The sequence below is a fragment of the Coregonus lavaretus genome (genome assembly GCF_964263955.1).
Source record: "Coregonus lavaretus genome assembly, contig: HAP1_SCAFFOLD_8674, whole genome shotgun sequence".
Classification (NCBI taxonomy): domain Eukaryota; kingdom Metazoa; phylum Chordata; class Actinopteri; order Salmoniformes; family Salmonidae; genus Coregonus; species Coregonus lavaretus.
The window spans coordinates 1-19,651 of NW_028161989.1; the positions used below are offsets into that span (position 1 = coordinate 1).

The window sequence follows — 19,651 nt, forward strand, 5'->3', positions numbered from 1 at the left end:
GTACACACACACACACACACGACTCGCAGACAGACAGACAGACACACACACACACACACGACTCGCAGACAGACAGACACACACACACACGACTCGCAGACAGACAGACACACACACACACACACACACACGACTCGCAGACAGACAGACACACACACACACACGACTCGCAGACAGACAGAGACAAACACACACACGACGTACACACACATTTTAAAAATCCTACTCGTACTTTGACACACACACACACATAGAGATATTTAACCGTTTAAAAGTGAGTTGAACATCAACCTAGTGTCGTGTGTTCCTTTTCCTCCTACCTGTTTCTAATGTTTGTCTTTATTTGTGTCTTGTCAGGTTGGATCCATGCGGTCTACACTCCAGTGGACACCCTGGTGTTTGGGGGAAACTTCCTCCACAGCTTCAACATCCCCATGCAACTCAACATCTACAGCATCGAGGACAGGACACGGGTAGGTCAGACACACACACTCTTCTCTCGCTCCTAAATGTACTCATATTTTGTATTCCTGAGCACTCGTAGAAGAGAAGTTCCAATGTATGTACTTGAATTTAAAATGGCAAATAAATACAAGCTCGAACTTGGTGTCTCTGCAGGTACCAGCTAAGTTCCGCTACCCGTTCTACTATGAGATGTGTTGGTACGTGTTGGAGAGATACCTCTTCAGTCTGACCAACACCTCCTACCTCACACCTGAGTTCCAGAAACACTCCCTGGGCATCGGTCAGTGCCAACACTACCCCCACCCCATCCCCCCCCCCCCTCTCTCTCTGTCTCTCTCTCTCTCTCCATCTTTGTTCCTCTGTTCTCTCTCTCTCTCACCCCCTTCCTCTCTCTCTCACCCCCTCCCTCTCTGTCTGTCTCTCTCCACTCCACCTCTACTATTCCAGCTTTACAGCAAGCAGCTCAACCCTTTCCTAACCATCATCATTACTCTATATTAGGTGATTACGTTTGAATGACAACACAAGATCTATAACTTGAGACGTGCGTTCTCTGTATTACGTTAGACTACATACCTTGAATTGCTTTGTGAAGTGTCTTCTCTTTCCAACTCCACCTCTCAATCTCTCCGTCCATCCCTCCCTCCCTCCAGGTCTGATGAGAGACCCCTCCACCTGTGAGTCAGTCAACGGCCACACCCAGGAGGAGGCAGAGGAGGATGAAGAGGAGGCTCCCCCAACCCGGGGCTCTATGCCTGGGGTGAAGGTTCACCTGACGCCCTTCGAGTTGGAGGGGCTGTGGAACCTGCTGGGGAAGCTGGAGTCTCTGCCCTCACAGAAGAACTGTGTCCCGGCAGGCATACACAATGCTCCCGCACTGCTGCACGACATCAGGGTAAGGGCTGGGTGGGTAGGGATGGGTGGGTAGAGATGGGTGGTAAGGGATGGGTGGTAAGGGCTGGGTGGGTAGGGCTGGGTGGGTAGGGCTGGGTGGGTAGGGCTGGGTGGGTAGGGATGGGTGGGTAGGGCTGGGTGGTAAGGGCTGGGTGGGTAGGGCTGGGTGGTAAGGGCTGGGTGGGTAGGGATGGGTGGTAAGGGCTGGGTGGGTAGGGATGGGTGGTAAGGGCTGGGTGGGTAGGGATGGGTGGTAAGGGCTGGGTGGGTAGGGCTGGGTGGGTAGGGCTGGGTGGGTAGGGCTGGGTGGGTAGGGCTGGGTGGGTAGGGCTGGGTGGGTAGGGCTGGGTGGGTAGGGATGGCTGGGTGGGTAGGGATGGGTGGGTAGGGCTGGGTGGTAAGGGCTGGGTGGGTAGGGATGGGTGGTAAGGGCTGGGTGGGTAGGGCTGGGTGTGTCTGACATAATTAAATATCATAATATCAAAATGCATGACTGACTGTAAGTCACTTGGGATAAAAGCGTTTGCTAAATGGCATACATTATAAAGGTTTAGTGTGTGTGCATGTGTTTTTTTCATGTACTTGTCTAACCTTCTCTTGTCCTCTCTAAGGCCCTGCTGAAGGAGCATGCTAATGACATCCCCAAACTGTCCTACACTGGAAAGCCCATCGTCAAGTGGCCCAAGAGGGTGAGAAGGACACACCACATTCAGTCTGCACACATGCTCATAGTAGCCCTTTACACTCCTACCCATGTACGGGTAAAAATGGGCCGATTTGGGCACTGATAAGCGCCTTAATTGGGACGCAGTGGCTGTACAGTAACATGCTATACCTGACGTCAGAGCTCAGGTTCTCTGCTTCACAGCTCTGTATGGGTTTTGACTGACAGCCGTTATAAAGTTGAGCACCGCGCGATAAGAAATTGCCCCCATCCCTCCTGCTAATTGGGTAAATGTTTTGTTGACTGAGAGGGAAATGCTTTAGATTAAGAGGACTCTATGTATTTTGAAAGATGGAACGTTGTGGATGACAAATAAATACCGCTTTTATGTCATACAAGCAAGCCAAACACCTGTGAGTCCAAATGTGCACTTCACACTTCCATATCATAAAACGAATGTCTATACAGTGTCAACGTTTATGATCACGATGTTTGATGTACAGTTACAAGATGACATACCCTGTTCTGAACAGAATGAGCCTATGTTTGTTTATTGTGAAGAAGATTTTCTGCGGAACACGCACCAGAATGCACACATGACTCCATTCTATGCGCAACTTGTGAAAGCCTAACACTGTAAGATTGTATTTTATAACTTAGGTAGTCATGTTGGCAATAGAACAAGCTTTCAAATGATGCCCACCTGACCCAGATTGCGATTTATAATGAGCTGTTTTTAGATTGCGTAAACAACAATAGTAATTGTGTGTTGGCGGGGAATGCAGGGTTGTGTTCCAAACCAAACAACTACTAGTGTGCTTGCTCTAGTTCCTCAATGACACAGCTAGGAGAGCTCAAAAACGCACCTTATAGTTGAAGACTCTTCACATAAGTGTATTGAAATGAATATTTTTATAATGTTACTGATTTACTGAATGTATCCAGATTTTCAGATTTCATAATCTACAAATGCGGCGAGTCCTTAAGTTTGGTTTAATAATTTTCCCATAATTTCCTGTGGCTACCATGCTTATGCATATGCATTTAATAGTTCTTCTGTAAGAAATATTTCAATTTGGCCCTGTCCATACACAATACTGTACATTGTCATAAGATGAGTGCAAATCATGCCACATTCATAGACTGCTACACACCTCAAACACTTTAAATCCATGTACTTTTCTGACTCCTAAATCAAAGGGTAGTTTAATCCACAGAGGGATGCTTTCCCAGACAGAGATTAAGCCTAGTGCTGGACTGAAAAGCTCAGTCTTCTTTGCCTTCGTCCTCCCCAATGTTAGATTTTTTTAAAACATTGAATTCACCTTTATCCCAATAATTCTTCCCCTCCAGCCGTCGTGGTACCAGCCCCCTCCCCCTCCTCCCCCGGTGGCTCGTCCCAAGCTGTCCGCCACGGTGGTGACCCCGCGACCCCAGAAGCCCGCCTCCTCCATGTCCGTGCTGCGGCGGCGGCGTGTCCGGTGTAAGCGCTGCGAGGCGTGCGTCAGGACGGAGTGCGGGGACTGTAACTTCTGCAGGGACATGAAGAAGTTCGGAGGGCCGGGGAAACTCAAACAGACCTGCGTGCTCCGACAGTGTCTGGCGGTGAGACAGAGGGGGTGTGTGTGTGAGAGAGAGGGTGTGTGTGTGGGGGGGGGTGAGAGAGAGAGAGAGAGAGAGGGTGTGGAGGGGGGGGGGGGTGAGAGAGAGAGGGTGTGGGGAGGGGGAGGGTGGGGGTGAGAGAGAGAGAGAGTGAGTGTGGGGGGGGTGAGAGAGAAGGTGTGTGGGGGGGTGAGAGAGAGAGAAGGTGTGTGGGGGGGGTGAGAGAGAGAGAGAAGGGGGGGGTTCGATGTGTGTGAGTGAGATGTTTCATCCGTACAGTAGAAGCATTATCACGGTCTCCCTCTCTGCTAGCTCTGTGTCCTTACTCTTCATCTCTTTTTCCCAGCTAGTATACTGTGTGTGTTTTGAGTCATTCTGACAGAATATACTAGTCTGTGAGTGTATTAACTCCTCTCTCTCTCTCCCCCAGCCGGGTCTGCCCCTGTCAGTGGTGTGTGAGATCTGTGGAGAGGGGAACCAGGAGGGAGGAGAGGGGCCTGTCTTCGCCCTCACCCTCATGGAGTGTTCCAACTGTGCCCAGATAGCCCACCCCGCCTGCCTCAAGGTAACCACGACACACTCCTCAAACTATACCCTACCTTCAGGTTAATTTGCTACTCACCAGAGCTCTCACAATCAAATCAGCATTAAAACACACATGACCACACATAAAATGACTTGTCTTGTTTAGTCTGATGACATTAGTACAGATGGAGGTTACTCTCCGTCTACCTCTCTCCTTTTTGTTCTCAAACAAAATGCTCTATACTTCTCTAACCATCCTTTTCTCCCTTCATCTCTCTCTCCTTCCATCTCTCTCTCTCCTTCCATCTCTCTCTCTCTCCTTCCATCTCTCTCCTTCCATCTCTCTCTCTCTCTCTCTCTCTCCTCTCTCTCTCCAGGTAACAGGGGATGGTGTGGTGAATACAGATCTGCCCAGCTGCTGGGAGTGTCCCAAATGTGTTCTGGGAATCACCGACACAGAGGTAGACCCTCCTCTATCTACACACACACACACACACACACACACACACACACACACACACAGTGTCCCGGCTAGCTAACGGCCGTGACTCTCTCCCTGTGCTGTGTGTCAGTCTTCGGGCACCGATGATGACGACAGCGGGGCGTCCGTTGGCCTCGGTGCTGGCGTGAGCCCCCTCTCCCCCACCGCCACCGCCCTCTCCTCCTCCCAGGGGCCTCTAGGGGTCTCCATGGAGCCAGGGTCTGCTCTAGGGTTGGGGGACGAGGGCTGGGGCAGGGCGGTACTGCTACACACAGGGCTGGTTCCCACCCCCCTCTCCTCCTCCTGGTCCTCCCCTGGCCAGGGCCTGCTACTACTACAGCAGCGCGGCCTCAAGCGGGCGGGGAAATGGGCGAGCGGGCGCAGGAAGAGGGTGAGAGGCCTGTCGCCGCTCCGCCTACCTACCCGCCATCCCCCGCCGCCGTCCTTCCCCCGCCCGTTACATCATCATCACGCGCCTCTCGCTGCTCTGACTGATGAGGGGAGGAGCTGGGGGAGACGTGGGGCTTTGGGCTCCACAAATACTGGGCGAATGCAAAACCTTTTGCTTTAGGGTCGATATCAGACCTGAGTTTTAAATCATTTAAAATACTTGATCTGTGACTGTTAGAGCGTGCCTGGCTTAATGGCCCAATAGCAAAGTCCCAAAACTGCAAATCCCGTACATCTGGCACTCCAGGCAGACTCAAGAAAACGTTCAAAGTATTTAAAGGGGTTTTCAACTATTTGAACCCAGGTCTAGCCGATATGTATTTGTGAGACAGTATTTGTGGAGCAGAAGGTCTTCGTAGCCCGAACGAAAGCCCAATGCATGCGGAGGTTGAGTGAGTGAAACGGCGGCTTGTGATGTGAATGTGCTTGTCTGTCTTCACAGTGCAGCAGGCCTTATGTCAAAGGAGATGTTACAGGACTCAATGAACAGCTCATTTCCGTTCTATTGACGTTTCCCTTTTTTTGATTTCAGGTGAAAGGGGACAAGAATAAAATTTTACACGCGGTAAGTATGCCAGTCAATAAAAATTGATTAAATTAAACCGAAGACAGTTTTTCATCCTTTCCCTAAATTATACTTTGCTCCATATCTCCTTTCCTCCCTCCTTGTCTCCTTTCCTCCTCCCTCTTTCATTTTCTCCTCTCTCTTCTTTCCTCCCTCCTTCCAGAAACGCAAGTCTTCTTCGTTTCTCGACGGCCGCATCGCCAAGATCTACCGTCGCCGCGGTCACAGCCGAGACGACGATGACTCGGGCAGCGACGACGATGATGATGATGATGATGATGATGATGATGGCTCCAGGGGCGGAGGAGGAGGCGCGGGACGGAAGATGTCCGGGCCACACCCCCGCGGCAGTGGCTCCGCCTCTCGGAGAGGCTACGGGACTGGGAGGCGGGGCATTTGGAGAGGCTCCTCCCACAGAGGGGCGGGCCGCGGGAGCGGGCTGGCTCCTCACTCCTCCCTGAAGATGAGGCGCGGCAGAGGGGGGCTGGGGGTGGGGCGAGGTGACAGAGAGGGGGGGCGCAGGGAGAGGGGCGGAAGAGTGCGCCTCCGGGGCGGCACCAGGATGCAGAGACGCAGGGACGAGTCAGAGGAGGACGATGATGATGATGACGATGATGATGATGACGATGATGAAGATGACGACAGCGAGGAAGATCAGCAGCATCATCGCCACCGGCAACGCCGTAGGCGGAGGAGAACGGAGGACGAGGAAGACGATGATGAAGAAGAGGAAGACAGCTCGGCCCGGGACCTGGAGGGGGAGGATGAGGAGATGGACGACGTGGACGATGAAGACGAGGATGAGGAAGAAGACTCCGAACCAGAACCTCCCGTCCTCTTGGTGTCTGACCTTAACGACGACCTCCTAAACGGCTCGTACCTGACAGTGACCCTACAGCGCCCCCCCAGGGCGAAACGCCACCCGGGCTCCATCGTGCCCAAGCTGGAGGCCGCCATGTCTCCCAGAACCCACGGTGGCGGTCCAGGTTACATCCAGCGTAAAAACCTTGGGAAGACGCGGCACAAAAATGGCACGGGCGCCGCCGGCAACGGCCTGGCCCAGCCCGCCAAGAATCCAGTCGGCCGGCCGCCTCGTCACCGTATCAACAATCCCCACGGCGACACAGCAGACAGGGAGAGAGAGAGGGACACTGCCTCTCTGTCCTCCTCTGACTCCTCCGCCTCCCCCACCCCTCCTCCCCACTCCTCCCACTCTCCTTCCTCGCTCCTGTCGCTGCCCTCCTTCAAGGATGTAGGAAACGAGAAGGGAGGGGAGAAGGAGGTGTGGGTGGCGGTGTTCCGTTACCTGAGCAGAGCCGAGCTGGCTAGCTGTATGACTGTCTGTAAGGCCTGGTACAAATGGTGAGTCACTGTCCGTCCGTCTGTTATTAGATTCACATTCACAGCCATTAGCATGGCTTATTGTTAGTGATTGGGGGGGAAATCAATACAATTGCATATCGAGAGATAATTTTTACCGCTATATCGTATTAACAGAATCGCAATGTTATTTTTGCGCTAGTTGGCTGTACCTGCGCCATAACTCCAGTATTTTTTATTTCATAGTTTGTTCTCCATCTTCTTTTTAAATGGGAAGCCAGTTTGTTTTCAGCACTTTTATTTCCATGACTGATCAAAACTCGTTTTCGTCTCTCTCTTGTCCCTCTGCAGCAGAGAATATGTTTAGAACATGGAATCGCAATAAAATCACAGTATCGAATCGCGTTACATATAGAATCACAATACATATCGTATCGGCACCTAAGTATCGTGATAATATTATATCATGAGGTCCCTGGCAATTACCAGCTCTACTTATTGTTATTATAGATAAAGGAGTTTGTTTCCTGTTTCTGGTTCAACGCAGCTTTAGTATGTTTCGTCCATTAAAATTGCATGACTGTCTCAATCTGTGGACTAAAGGGCACTTTCTATGGCGCTTCTCCATAAAGCATGGTTTTTAGACCAGAGGATGAGACAGTGATGTAATTTTAATGGATGAAAAATACTCAAGCTTTGTTGAAACAGGAAACATCCTTTATCTAACAGGACAAGGCTTAGTCTGTGTCCAGATCCTAATTTCTTTACCCCCTGCTTGCTTCCCCCTCCCTCCCTCCATCTCTCTCCTCTCCCCTCTGTAGGAGTTGTGACAAGCGTCTGTGGAGTGGTGTGGATGTATCGCGGTGTCCCTCCCTCTCCTCCCAGGCCCTGCAGGGCATCATCAAACGCCAGCCCACCTCCCTGGACCTCTCCTGGACCCCCGTGTCCAAGAAACAGATCACCCTGCTCATACACCGCCTGCCAGGTAGGAGACACGCATATAGCTACTGCACACACACACAACAACATCCACGGCAACGGCCTACCTTTACACACACAAACACACCGCCTGTCCGGTACACACACACATCTTACCATTGCAAGATGAATTAAAACCTCCTCCATCCCTTCTCTCTCTCTCTCTCTCTCTCTCTCTATTATCCTCTCCTCTCTCAGGTCTGAAGGAGTTGATGATAGCAGGTTGCTCCTGGTCGTCCATGTCAGCCCTGTCCACCCCCAGCCTGCCGTGCCTCCGTACCCTGGACCTGCGCTGGGCAGAGGGGGTCAAAGACACCCAGATCAGGGACCTGGTCACACCACCAGGTCACTAGTCAATACTAACTGACTAACTAAGGTGTTAGGGGTTGTAAGGAGTTACTGCAGCAGGCCACTGGTGTGTGTGTTTGACTGTAGTAGTTTGTCTTTGGGGAATTATGTAGCTGCCTCATGATAAATTAATCTGGTGGTTGGGTTGGAAAGTAAGTATTGTTATTGGTGTGTGTGTGTTACAGTACTGTGCGTATCTAACCCCCCTCCTCCTCTCTCCCTGCAGGTTGTGACAGTCGGTCTCGGCTGCGTGGCTGTGTGGTGCTGCGTCTAGCCGGCCTGGACATCAGCGACTCCACCCTGAGGCTGATCCTCCGACACATGCCCCTGCTAGAGAGGCTGGACCTGGCCCACTGCAGAGACCTCACTGACCAGTCCGTCTGCCTGCTCACCGCCGCCGGCACACACACACGCAACACACTCACCGAGATCAACCTCGCAGGTAGGCATGCGCATACACACACACTCCTGTGAAATACATAGAGATGAACCTTGGAAGGTACACACACATTTCCCTCATACAGGTTGTAGACCTTCACCTCTCTCTAAGCCCTCCCCTCTCCTCCTCCCCCAGGCTGTAACAAGCTGACGGATGGCTGTCTGGCGTACCTGAAGAGGGCGTCTGGCCTGGCGCTGCTAGACCTGCGGGGCTGTAAAGGTGTGTCGCGGCGGGGCTGCGAGGGCTTCATCTCAGACCTCTCTCACTGCGTCCTGTTCTGTATGACAGAGGAGAAACTCATCCAGAGGATATCGTAAAAAACCAACCCCCCCCTCGTTCGTACCCCCAACACCGTGCCCCTACGCAAGGGGCACGTAGAGACCCCACACCAGCCAGCAAGGCAGGGGGGGAGAGAGGGGGAGCATGGGAGCAGCAAACACCCCTCCCTCGAAACGGAGAACAAGCGCTCCAGAAAAAGGAGGATGGGCAAAAAAGGGTGAAAAGGTGAAAAGAGGACGTTCACACTCCTCACTTAGGAAGGAAGACATGGAGAGGGAGAGAGGGGGGGGATGGAGGAAGGAGAGGGTAGAATGTGCTGTTGCAGCATCGTGTGTTTGTTAGGAGTGATATGAACAGCACAGAGACACTTGTTAGTGTTGTTCACCAGGGGTTCACGCTACAGGGCTGAGAATGGGAACCCTATGGGTTGAATGTGGGTGTTTGTATGGTCTCACAAAGCTGTGGAGATGAACTAGAGTGAATCAGGGTTTAGATTTGGGAGGGGGTTGAGAGGGAAGGGGACTGGAGAAGACTCAGACTTGACTAGAGTGTCCCACTAGGTCTGGACTCTATACCTAGCTTTCCAACACATCCTTGGACTCCTTGGAAAACCGAGCCGTTGGGACTCTGAAGCACAGAAGAGGGGATGGTGGTGATATGCATTTAGGAGGACAAACGAGTGCCAACCCTTTTCTAGAAAATCCCCCCCCCCCCGTTTCAGCTCTCATCCTCAAATGCATCGTCTCCCCCCCTCCTCCATCCCTCTCCTTCTTTTTCCTCCATCCTCACCTCTCCGTTCAATACGCTCACAGCCATGAAAACCGTACTGTATCTCTCATTAGCTGCATCCCAAATGATACCCTATTCCCCATATAGTACACTACTTTTGACCAGGTCCCTGGTCAAAAGTAGTACACTATATAGGGAATAGGGTGCCATTTGGGACGAATACATAGTCTCTTCAGTTTTACTTGACTCCCCTTTCTCACTACCAGCCACTACAGGTCTTAAAACGTTGTCGTTTCTTTGAATTCCCTCATTTGACAGAATATTTTCCTCCTCCTGTCATTTGTCTTTCCTTTGTCAGTCTTTTTACAGGTGTAAAGTTTTGTTCATCCCACTGTCTCTGTCCCCCATAATGTTGTTGTTAATAATGTTGAACCGGAGGGCTCTTGGGATGCATCCCAAATGTCACCCTTTTCCCAATATAGTGCACTACTTTTGAAAAGTAGTGCACTATATAGGGAATAGGATTCCATTTGGGACATTGACCTTCTCTTGGTGAATTGTTTTGGTTGCCCTACTGCAGTCTCAATGGGACTGTAACATGCCTGTAGCATTGCAATCAATTATATATTATTTTCTTAAATGTTTTGCAGAAATTGTTTTTTGTTCATTTGTGGTTTTTACAAGAAAATAATATCAAATTAAAACAAGAAAAACCTAAAATGAATAGTGTCCGCACATCTTGATTGAAATTAAGTTTTGAGGTCAATTGCCACATAAGCTAACATGTATGTTGGCTGCAGTGTTCATACTCAACATTGTAGTGGGTTTTCAGTAAAGTAGAGACAATCCACAAGCTTTCAGGGATTATAAAACAATTATTTAATGGCATTCATTTATTAGTGGTCATAACATGGAAAGCTCCCATCCACAAAATGGTGCCCCAGTGGTCCCTGGGAAACGTAGTGCACTCCTACAGTAGCCATCTCTGTTGTAGGCTCATCATTAAAGAGAAACTGCAAGTCAAAAACCGCTTCCTGAGCAAAACTAAACGCTAACTATATACACAAGTTCATCTCATTTTTTAAGAAGGATACCATATGCAAGATAAAAATTCAAGTAAAAAAAAAGTAGTATCAGCTGATATTAGGCTATGGATGCATCTGAAATGGAACCCTATTCCCTAGGGTTCCATATATAGTGCACTACCTTTGACCAGGGTACATAGGGCTTTGGTCAAAAGTAGTGCACTATATAAGGAATAGGTTGCCATTTCAGACACCCTATATCTGTCAGTATTTCATATGTAACATAACGTCCTGTGTTGGAAGCGGTATAAAACAACTTCATACAAGCTTACATTGGGCTATATCTGCCTCTGTAACAATGTCCTATGTTGAAAGCCTATAGTGGGTTCAGTATAGAACAGAAGGAGAAAGGTTTGAGCTTGTATCCCGTTCCACTGTAGAACTTATTCTGGAACTCCACCCTGGGGAAGAAAGAAAATGGGAATGTTAGGGATGGAGAATGGTGTGGTGTGTGTTAAGGACGTCACGCTGCTTACTTAGCGAGTACCACTTCCTCCTGATACGACTCACACTGAGGCGCGAAACAAGGACCTCTGCTTTGCTAGCACACGTCACTGCCCTTCCGAAGCGTCTTACCAGTCGGCGCCACCCGAAACGTTCACAATTCTGCGACACTTCAGGCTGAGGAGTTTCACACATCCCCGTGCGTGCTTGGGATAAAAATCTACTGGTTGTGGGTGCATACTTTAATGTGTTTGTACTTGTGTGGGTGAGAGATGGAAGACATTGAGGGGCAACAGTTTGTGTTTTGGTATGTGAATGACTAAGAGAGATGGGGGGAAAAAATAGAGTGGCAGCAGGATGTTTGTGTGTTTGACCCACCAGTGCAATCTGAGCGCGTGCAGGAAGGCGGACAGCCCCTCCATGACGAGCAGGATGGAGACGGTGAGCGTGGCGAAGAAGGAAAATATGACGGCTAGAACTACAGATCCCACGTAGCCCTGCCACGACAGGCTGATACGCATCACCATCACCCATAGCACCTCCGACAGCTCTGCAACACACACGCAACTGGTATTATGCCACGTTCAAAACAACTGGGAACTCTGAAATCTCTGACTTCAGTGCGTTCAAGACAACTGGTAACTCTGGGGGGAAATTATTTTGAAAGGTCATCCAACATGGAATTCCAAGTCGGAAACTCAGGCATCTTTCTAGAGCTCCGACTTTCCGACATGAAGAGCACTGATGTCATGATTTGACCTCATTTTTTTCAGAGTTCCCAGTTGTCTTGAAAGCACCATTAGTCGTCTGTCACTTTTCCATTTAGCAAAAAGCATACAAATTCATGTGGGCTCTTAATTTTTTTTATACATTTTATTTGATCACATACAAAAATATAAATTATTGTACGTATGTAGAAGAGCGGTTAAAAAAAATATATATATATATATATATATATGTGTACAATATCAACGTGCATTTACATAGGAAGCCCAATTATTATATCCCCTCCACCAATCGGTTCCCCGACCAACAACACCACCAGACATTTTCACATCAGATCTTTCTCAGAGCTGATCTGATTGGTTAAAAGACCAACCAGCGGGAAAAAACTAACAGAACCAGGCCGCACGTTCAAACGCAGCCCAACTGATATGTTCCAAGATGGCTTAGCAGACAGGATAGTCACTTATGACAGAGCATTAGTTTAAAAATACCAGCAATATATCGTTTTTATAATTTTTTTACACAGTGTCCAAATCCCTCCCCGTCCACCCAACATTTTATTTTATTTTATTTATATCCTCATATTGAGGTTCACATATCTATACACATGAGTACAAATGTAAACTCAGGTACATAATCAATCAAACACTGGTATTGGTTTCAACAAAAGAAAGAAAATGTTGCCATGTCTTCTAAAATAAAGTTGTGGATCCACATAGTGTACATTTCATTTTCTCCAAAGTGAGACTTTGCAACATGCTATTAACCCATTGACTGTAAGATGGTAGGTTTGGGTTTTTCCAGTGGGTCAAAATCAGACAAGCATATGGCAAGGCATTTACTATTTAAGAACTACCAGCAGCTATCCCAAAGATAGCTATCAGTGGGTCAGGAGTTATAGGTACTTATGTTATATTGGATATTGCATTCAAAATAGCATCCCAACAGCCTTTTAGTTTTGGACACAACCAGAACATACTGTATGTCCATGAGCTGCAGTGTTATGTTGGCATCGTTCACATTTGGGGTCAACTTGGGAATAGAATGTGGGCTCTCTTTCGATTGCTTAAAGGTGATAGGCAAAGGGTTTCCTGTTTTTTTTTTAAACATAGTCTTCTCCTTGTCTCCTGGCCTTCATCAATTCTGATTAGAAAATACACGACAGGTCAAAGAAAACCATATGATGGAAGCTCATCATTAGGCTAGCTTTCACCTGGTCAGTCCTTTCAGATCAGTGCCATGAAGGACGGATTTGAAAAACACTTGAGAAAGAGCCCGAGACGTGTATAGATAAGGTAGGAAACTTAGATTTAAGTTTGTGTGTGTTAGATGTTTGGGTGTGTGTGGCTGTGTGTGACAATGTATCAGTGACGTTCGTGTGCGTGTGACAATGTGCCAGTGACGTTTGTTTGTGTGTGTGTGCGTGTGACAATGTGCCAGTGACGTTTGTTTGTGTGCATGTGACAATGTGCCAGTGACGTTTGTTTGTGTGTGTGTGCGTGCATGTGACAATGTGCCAGTGACGTTTGTTTGTGTGTGTGTGTGTGCATGTGACAATGTGCCAGTGACGTTTGTTTGTGTGTGTGTGCGTGCATTTGACAATGTGCCAGTGACGTTTGTGTGTGTGAATATGCGTGTGACATTGTGTGAGACTCACGTGCATGTGCGAGGCTGAGGGCCCAGAGTCGTAGATAGGAAGCAGTGTTGGAGATGCAGCCCAGACAGTACTCTATAGTGTGGATGGCCTGGTGCATGAACACATCCACTGTATCAAACTCCTGCAGGAGAGGAGAGAAAGGGTTTTAACAACAGTTTAAACCAGAATCCCGCATCAACACTTAGCCCTTACCTGGGCCGTATTCAACAAACACCAAATGAAGATTTTAAAAAACAGACCGAAACCAATAAAAACCCATTTTCGTTTTCAGTTGAAAAACCTTTTGGTACGTCGTACATTAATGAACACGACCCTGTTTCCTCCTACATTCTACCCCTACCTCCCTCACCTCCTCTCTGGTTCCTCCTTCCTCCAGGTCTCCTTGTTGTGCGTTGATGGAGCTGGTGTCCGTCACAAGGGGACGCTCTTCTCCCTGTCTCACACACACACAGACATGTGGCATCTATAACTTTCAATCAGAGGTCTGAGGTCTAGAACTGATGACTCAGTAGGGTAAACAGACTTCATGTCTCAATCACACACACTTAACGGTTCACACATGTTACAAATGCTGTCGGACTCCTTCGCTTACAAGCAAACATTTTGTTACTCACTTCCAATCCCTGTCTCTTTCTTTCATTCTTTCTTTCTTTCTCTCTCTCTACTCTCTCACACACACACACACACACACACACACACACACACACACACACACACACACACACACACACCCACCCTTACCGCTCTGGTGTTGGCCCTTCTTCTGTGGTTGTAGTAGAGATAGAGTGGTTTCCCTAGTAACAGGACAGGCACTGAGGCCAGAGCTACCACCACCAGGACCCTCTGGACTATCATCTAGAGAGAGAGGGAGGGGGAGGAAGAGAGAGAGAGAGGGGGGGGGAGAGAGGGAGGGGGAGAGGGGGAGAGAGAGAGAGAGGGGGAGAGAGAGAGGTAGTGGGTTGAGAGAAAGGGGGAGGGAAGAAGGGAGAGGAAGAGCGAGAGATAGAGAGAGAGAGAGGGATAGAAGAGAAACAGACATTCAGTAAAGTTGTCCATTACTAGAACTTAATGCAGCTAGATGGACAGGACAGGTCCACTCACCTATCCACAGTCATGTCTGTCTGCCAGCACACGTGCTTGTATGCATGTGCTCCTCACCTGTCCGTGGTAGAGGGGCGGATTATCCTCATTCTCAGTGAACAGGAACATATCTATGAAGTGTATGAGGATGCTGGGGGCCCGGTCTGAGTCCTGGGGGCCGAACGCCAGCCACTTAAACACCACCATGAAGACCAGGTAGCCAAACAGACTCTGCATGAACAACAGCTCTGGGATCAGTACCAGGAATACACTGCTAAGCTTGTTCAAGTGACTGGAGGGAGAGAGGGAGGGTGAGAGGGAAGAGAGGGAGGGTCAGAGGGAAGAGAGGGAGGGTCAGAGGGAAGAGAGGGAGGGTGAGAGGGAAGAGAGGGAGGGTGAGAGGGGAAGGAGGGAGGGTGAGAGGGGAAGGAGGGAGGGTGAGAGGGGAAGGAGGGAGGGTGAGAGGGGAAGGAGGGAGGGTGAGAGGGGAAGGAGGAAGGGTGAGAGGGGAAGGAGGGAGGGTGAGAGGGGAGGGTGAGAGGGTGAGAGGGGAAGGAGGGAGGGTGAGAGGGTGAGAGGGGGAGGGTGAGAGGGGAAGGAGGGAGGGTGAGAGGGTGAGAGGGGGAGGGTGAGAGGGGAAGGAGGGAGGGTGAGAGGGGAAGGAGGGAGGGTGAGAGGGTGAGAGGGGGAGGGTGAGAGGGGAAGGAGGGAGGGTGAGAGGGTGAGAGGGGGAGGGTGAGAGGGGAAGGAGGGAGGGTGAGAGGGTGAGAGGGGGAGGGTGAGAGGGGAAGGAGGGAGGGTGAGAGGGTGAGAGGGGGAGGGTGAGAGGGGAAGGAGGGAGGGTGAGAGGGTGAGAGGGGGAGGGTGAGAGGGGAAGGAGGGAGGGTGAGAGGGGAAGGAGGGAGGGTGAGAGGGTGAGAGGGGAAGGAGGGAGGGTGAGAGGGGAAGGATGGAGGGTGAGAGGGGAAGGAGGGAGGGTGAGAGGGGAAGGAGGGAGGGTGAGAGGAGAAGGGGGAGGGTGAGAGGGGAGGGAGAGAGAGAGAGACAAAGAACATTACTTTATGATCAGATGTGTTACTAAGGTCTCCTTGGAAAAGAGAGGGTTCATTATAATACAAACAACTAAGTATAGGGTTAGAAGATATAGTGCCAAAAGATGTAGACTATACGTAAATCCCAGATGATTGTTACGGTATGGGTTTAGGGTAGTAGTGTGTGTGCGTGTCGGGGTGGAAGTGGAGACGTACATATAGTTGAAGAAGGACAGGCAGACTCCGAAAGTCATGTGGACCACCCCAATGATAACGGACATCTTCATCTTGTACGAGTTCAGGAACGTCAGGTGGTTGTTGGCCAGCCGCCAGATCTACAGGTCATAGGTCAGAAGACAATAGACATTGTTTTGGAATGTGTCGAATTCAAGTATTCCGTAAACAAGAATGTTTCTTTACATTTAGTTTGTTTCTCTTTTCTTTTTTAAACCAGCACAGTACCTAACGTATTTGTATGGTTTAGGCCTATAACTGTTAGCAATCGCCATTACATTACAATAAAAGGAAATGGAATTGCGAAATGTTAACGCCATGTTTTCCTTTGACTCAGTCCTGAAAAACGTTGATGCTACATCACTGTGCATCATTGTTTCCAGAGCCTTCTCACTCCAAAGCTGTGTATGAGAGAGCTTGGATACATGTTGCATGGGGGTTTCCAGTGCCGGCTCATTCAGTATGGAATGAATATGTTGAATGGGAAAATAGGCTCAACCGATACAGATGAAAAGATGGATGGATGTAGTTTAGAGTTAGTTACCGGGTCGATGCCAAATGGATAGGGTCCCTGGAACACTCCGGTCACGTTTGGGTCCAGAGTAAGATACCGGTTCTCCCTCAGAGTCTCATCACTGACACGGAATGGAAAGGACAATATTAGTGAAATCAAATCACATTTTATTTGCCACATGCGCCAAATACAACAGTTGTAGACCATACAGTGAAATGCTTACTTACAAGCCATTAACCAACAATGCAGTTTTAAGAAAAAAATTGATAAGTAAAAAATAAAAATAATTAAAGAGCAGCAGTAAAATAACAGTAGGGAGGCTATATACAGGGGATACCGGTACAGAGTCAATGTGCGGGGGCACCGGTTAGTCGAGGTAATTGAGGTAATATGTACATGTGGGTAGAGTTAAAGTGACTATGCATAGATAATAAACAGAGTAGCAGCAGCGTAAAAGAGGGTGTGGGGGGGCAATGCAAATAGTCTGGGTAGCCATTTGATTAGCTGTTCAGGAGTCTTATGGCTTGGGGATAGAAGCTTTTAAGAAGCCTTTTGGACCTAGACTTGGCGCTCCGGTACCGCTTGCCGTGCGGTAGCAGAGAGAACAGTCTATGACTAGGGTGGCTGGAGTCCTTGACAATTTTTAGGGCCTTCCTCTGACACCGCCTGGAATGGAGGTCCTGGATGGCAGGAAGCTTGGCCCCAGTGATGTACTGGACCGTACAAACTACCCTCTGTAGTGCCTTGCGGTCGGAGGCCGAGCAGTTGCCATACCAGGCGGTGATGCAACCAGTCAGGATGCTCTCGATGGTGCAGCTGTATAACTTTTTGAGGATCTGAGGACCCATGCCAAATATTTTCAGTCTCCTGAGGGGGAATAGGCTTTGTCGTGCCCTCTTCACGACTGTCTTGGTGTGTTTGGACCATGATAGTTTGTTGGTGATGTGGACACCAAAGAACTTGAAGCTCTCAACCTGTTCCACTACAGCCCCGTCGATGAGAATGGGAGCGTGCTCAGTCCTCTTTTTTTTTCCTGTAATCCACAATCATCTCCTTTGTCTTGTGTGTGCGTACGTGTGTACGTGTGTGTCCATTTACCTCCAGTTGTAGTGCTGGAACATAGGTTGTAGGTGCCATCCCGAGGGGAAGGGGCTGAGGCCTTTACTGAAACACTCGTTGTAGACGGCTCCGGTGTAGATAGAGAATAGACCCATCAGCAGGATCAGATACCGGCCACCAAACATCATCTGCCAGATCTGAGGGAGGGAGAGGGAGAGGGAGAGGGAGAGGGAGAGGGAGAGGGAGAGGGAGAGGGAGAGGGAGAGGGAGAGGGAGAGGGAGAGGGATGTTTGTTTGTTTGTGAGAGAGTTGCTCTTCAATTGGATGAAGTCAAGAGGGGTACAGTGTGTGGCTGGGCCAGTTGAAATACATTCCTTTCCAACACTGATTTTACATGAAGACAAACTAGAGACAGGAAACTGGGATTATTGTGTGTTTGGGAAGAGGCTCTAGCATTAGTTCCAGTCTTCTGGTGCTGATTAGTGACACACTCTGGAGTCGCCCATCCCTGCACTAGAGGGCTCTCCTCTCCTCCTGTTTACCTTGTTAGTCCTGAGTTTGGGGTCTTTCTCCTGTAGTATCATCCACAAGGAGAGTTGTAAGGTGTGTGTATACCTCATTGTCGTTGGTCTTGAGTTTGAGGTCTCTCTCCTGCAGAACCATCCAGAGGGCTGCCATGGTCATGAGAAGGCCGTGGCCAACGTCCCCAAACATCACCGCAAACAGGAAGGGGAAGGTGATGATGGTGTACACGGCTATGGACGGAGACGCAAACACACAGAGAGAGAGAGTTAGGGTTGACAGAGGTTGGGGGATGCCTGTTGAGTCGGCTGGTGTGTGTGTGTTGTCTATACCCGGGTTGACCTCTCTGTAGCTGGCAACACCGTATGCGGCTACGATGCTCTGGAAGCCGGCTGTGAAGGAGTTGGTGTGGAAGAGGGTGGGAGGAGGGGCGCTGGGGTCCGGGAGGCGGTTATAGAACGAGTCCACACCACCACCGTTCTTCCTCTGTGGGAGAGAGAGAGAGAGAGAGAGAGAGAGAGAGAGAGAGAGAGAGAGAGAGAGAGAGAGAGAGAGAGAGAGAGAGAGAGAGAGAGAGAGAGAGAGAGAGAGAGAGAGAGAGAGAGAGAGAGAGAGAGAGAGAGAGAGAGAGAGAGAGAGAGAGAGAGAGAGAGAGAGAGAGAGAGAGAGAGAGAGAGAGAGAGAGAGAGAGAGAGAGAGAGAGAGAGAGAGAGAGAGAGAGAGAGAGAGAGAGAGAGAGAGAGAGAGAGAGAGAGAGAGAGAGAGAGAGAGAGAGAGAGAGAGAGAGAGAGAGAGAGAGAGAGAGAGAGAGAGAGAGAGAGAGAGAGAGATTCCTGTTATTCCCTAGAAATTAAAGTAATCATAACAACAAAATCTATGTATCCACATTCTTATGTTGTGTCTACCTAACCAAAAGCCTAATTTATTTCACCTTGATCCTCCCCTTCTATTCCTCCCTCTATCTCAGGGCAACTTTGATGGGGGTGGGGGCCACACCAAATCTTAACCCGTCATGAGGGGCCGCAGTGGCTTGCGGGTCTGCATACCCACGTCCATACCCACACATGCAGTCAACTGATTTGTGCAATCAATCTCCCTTTGTACAATCAATCTCCATTTGTACAGTTACACTACACTGAACAGAAATATAAATGCAACATGCAACAATTTCAAAGATTTGACTTAGTTACAGTTCATATAAGGAAATCAGTCAATTTAAATAAATTAATTAGGCCCTAATCTATGGATTTCACATGACTGGGAATACAGATATGCATCTGTTGGTCACAGATACCTTTTTAAAAAAGGTAGGGGCGTGGATCAGAAAACCAGTCAGTATGTCACGGTTTCGGCCGAGGCTGCTCCTCCTCCTGGTTCGGGCAGGCTTCGGCGGTCGTCGTCTCCGGAGTACTAGCTGCCACCGATCTATGTTTCATGTTCGTTTGGTTTGGTCTTGATGTTGTACACCTGTGTCTAGTTAGTCCTCGTTAGTGTTCTATTTAGTTCTCGTTGTGTGTGTCTGTGTTTGTGTGTTATTGTTTCGCTGTCGTGTTTTGTGCG

The 19,651-nt window shown here is 49.2% G+C and overlaps 2 protein-coding genes across 3 annotated transcripts; one reads left to right on the forward strand and one right to left on the reverse strand.

Annotated features, from left to right (window-relative positions):
* Positions 1-359: 359 nt before the first annotated feature.
* On the forward strand, positions 360-10,452 carry LOC311119774 (lysine-specific demethylase 2A-like). Of its 2 annotated transcripts, XM_084194429.1 has the most exons (13): positions 360-473; positions 619-745; positions 1,119-1,360; positions 1,971-2,048; positions 3,377-3,628; positions 4,056-4,190; positions 4,528-4,611; positions 5,614-5,646; positions 5,810-7,008; positions 7,788-7,951; positions 8,143-8,289; positions 8,519-8,734; positions 8,867-10,452. In XM_084194429.1, exons 1-13 carry the CDS (start codon positions 435-437, stop codon positions 9,046-9,048), a joined length of 2,898 nt encoding a protein of 965 aa, XP_084050555.1. In that variant the 5' UTR covers positions 360-434; the 3' UTR covers positions 9,049-10,452. The 2 variants fall into 2 exon arrangements, with proteins under 2 accessions (XP_084050555.1, XP_084050556.1); XM_084194430.1 differs by lacking the exons at positions 360-473; positions 619-745 and adding an exon at positions 894-966.
* Positions 10,453-10,597: 145 nt separating this feature from the next.
* LOC311119776 (V-type proton ATPase 116 kDa subunit a 3-like) lies at positions 10,598-18,577 on the reverse strand (the record flags this gene model as incomplete). Its single annotated transcript, XM_084194431.1, has 11 exons — positions 10,598-11,225; positions 11,647-11,818; positions 13,652-13,772; positions 14,001-14,084; positions 14,393-14,506; positions 14,810-15,023; positions 15,979-16,097; positions 16,541-16,631; positions 17,609-17,766; positions 18,185-18,324; positions 18,424-18,577. Coding segments are annotated over 11 exons (1,452 nt in total), but the record flags the coding sequence as incomplete, so codon positions are not given.
* Positions 18,578-19,651: the final 1,074 nt, after the last annotated feature.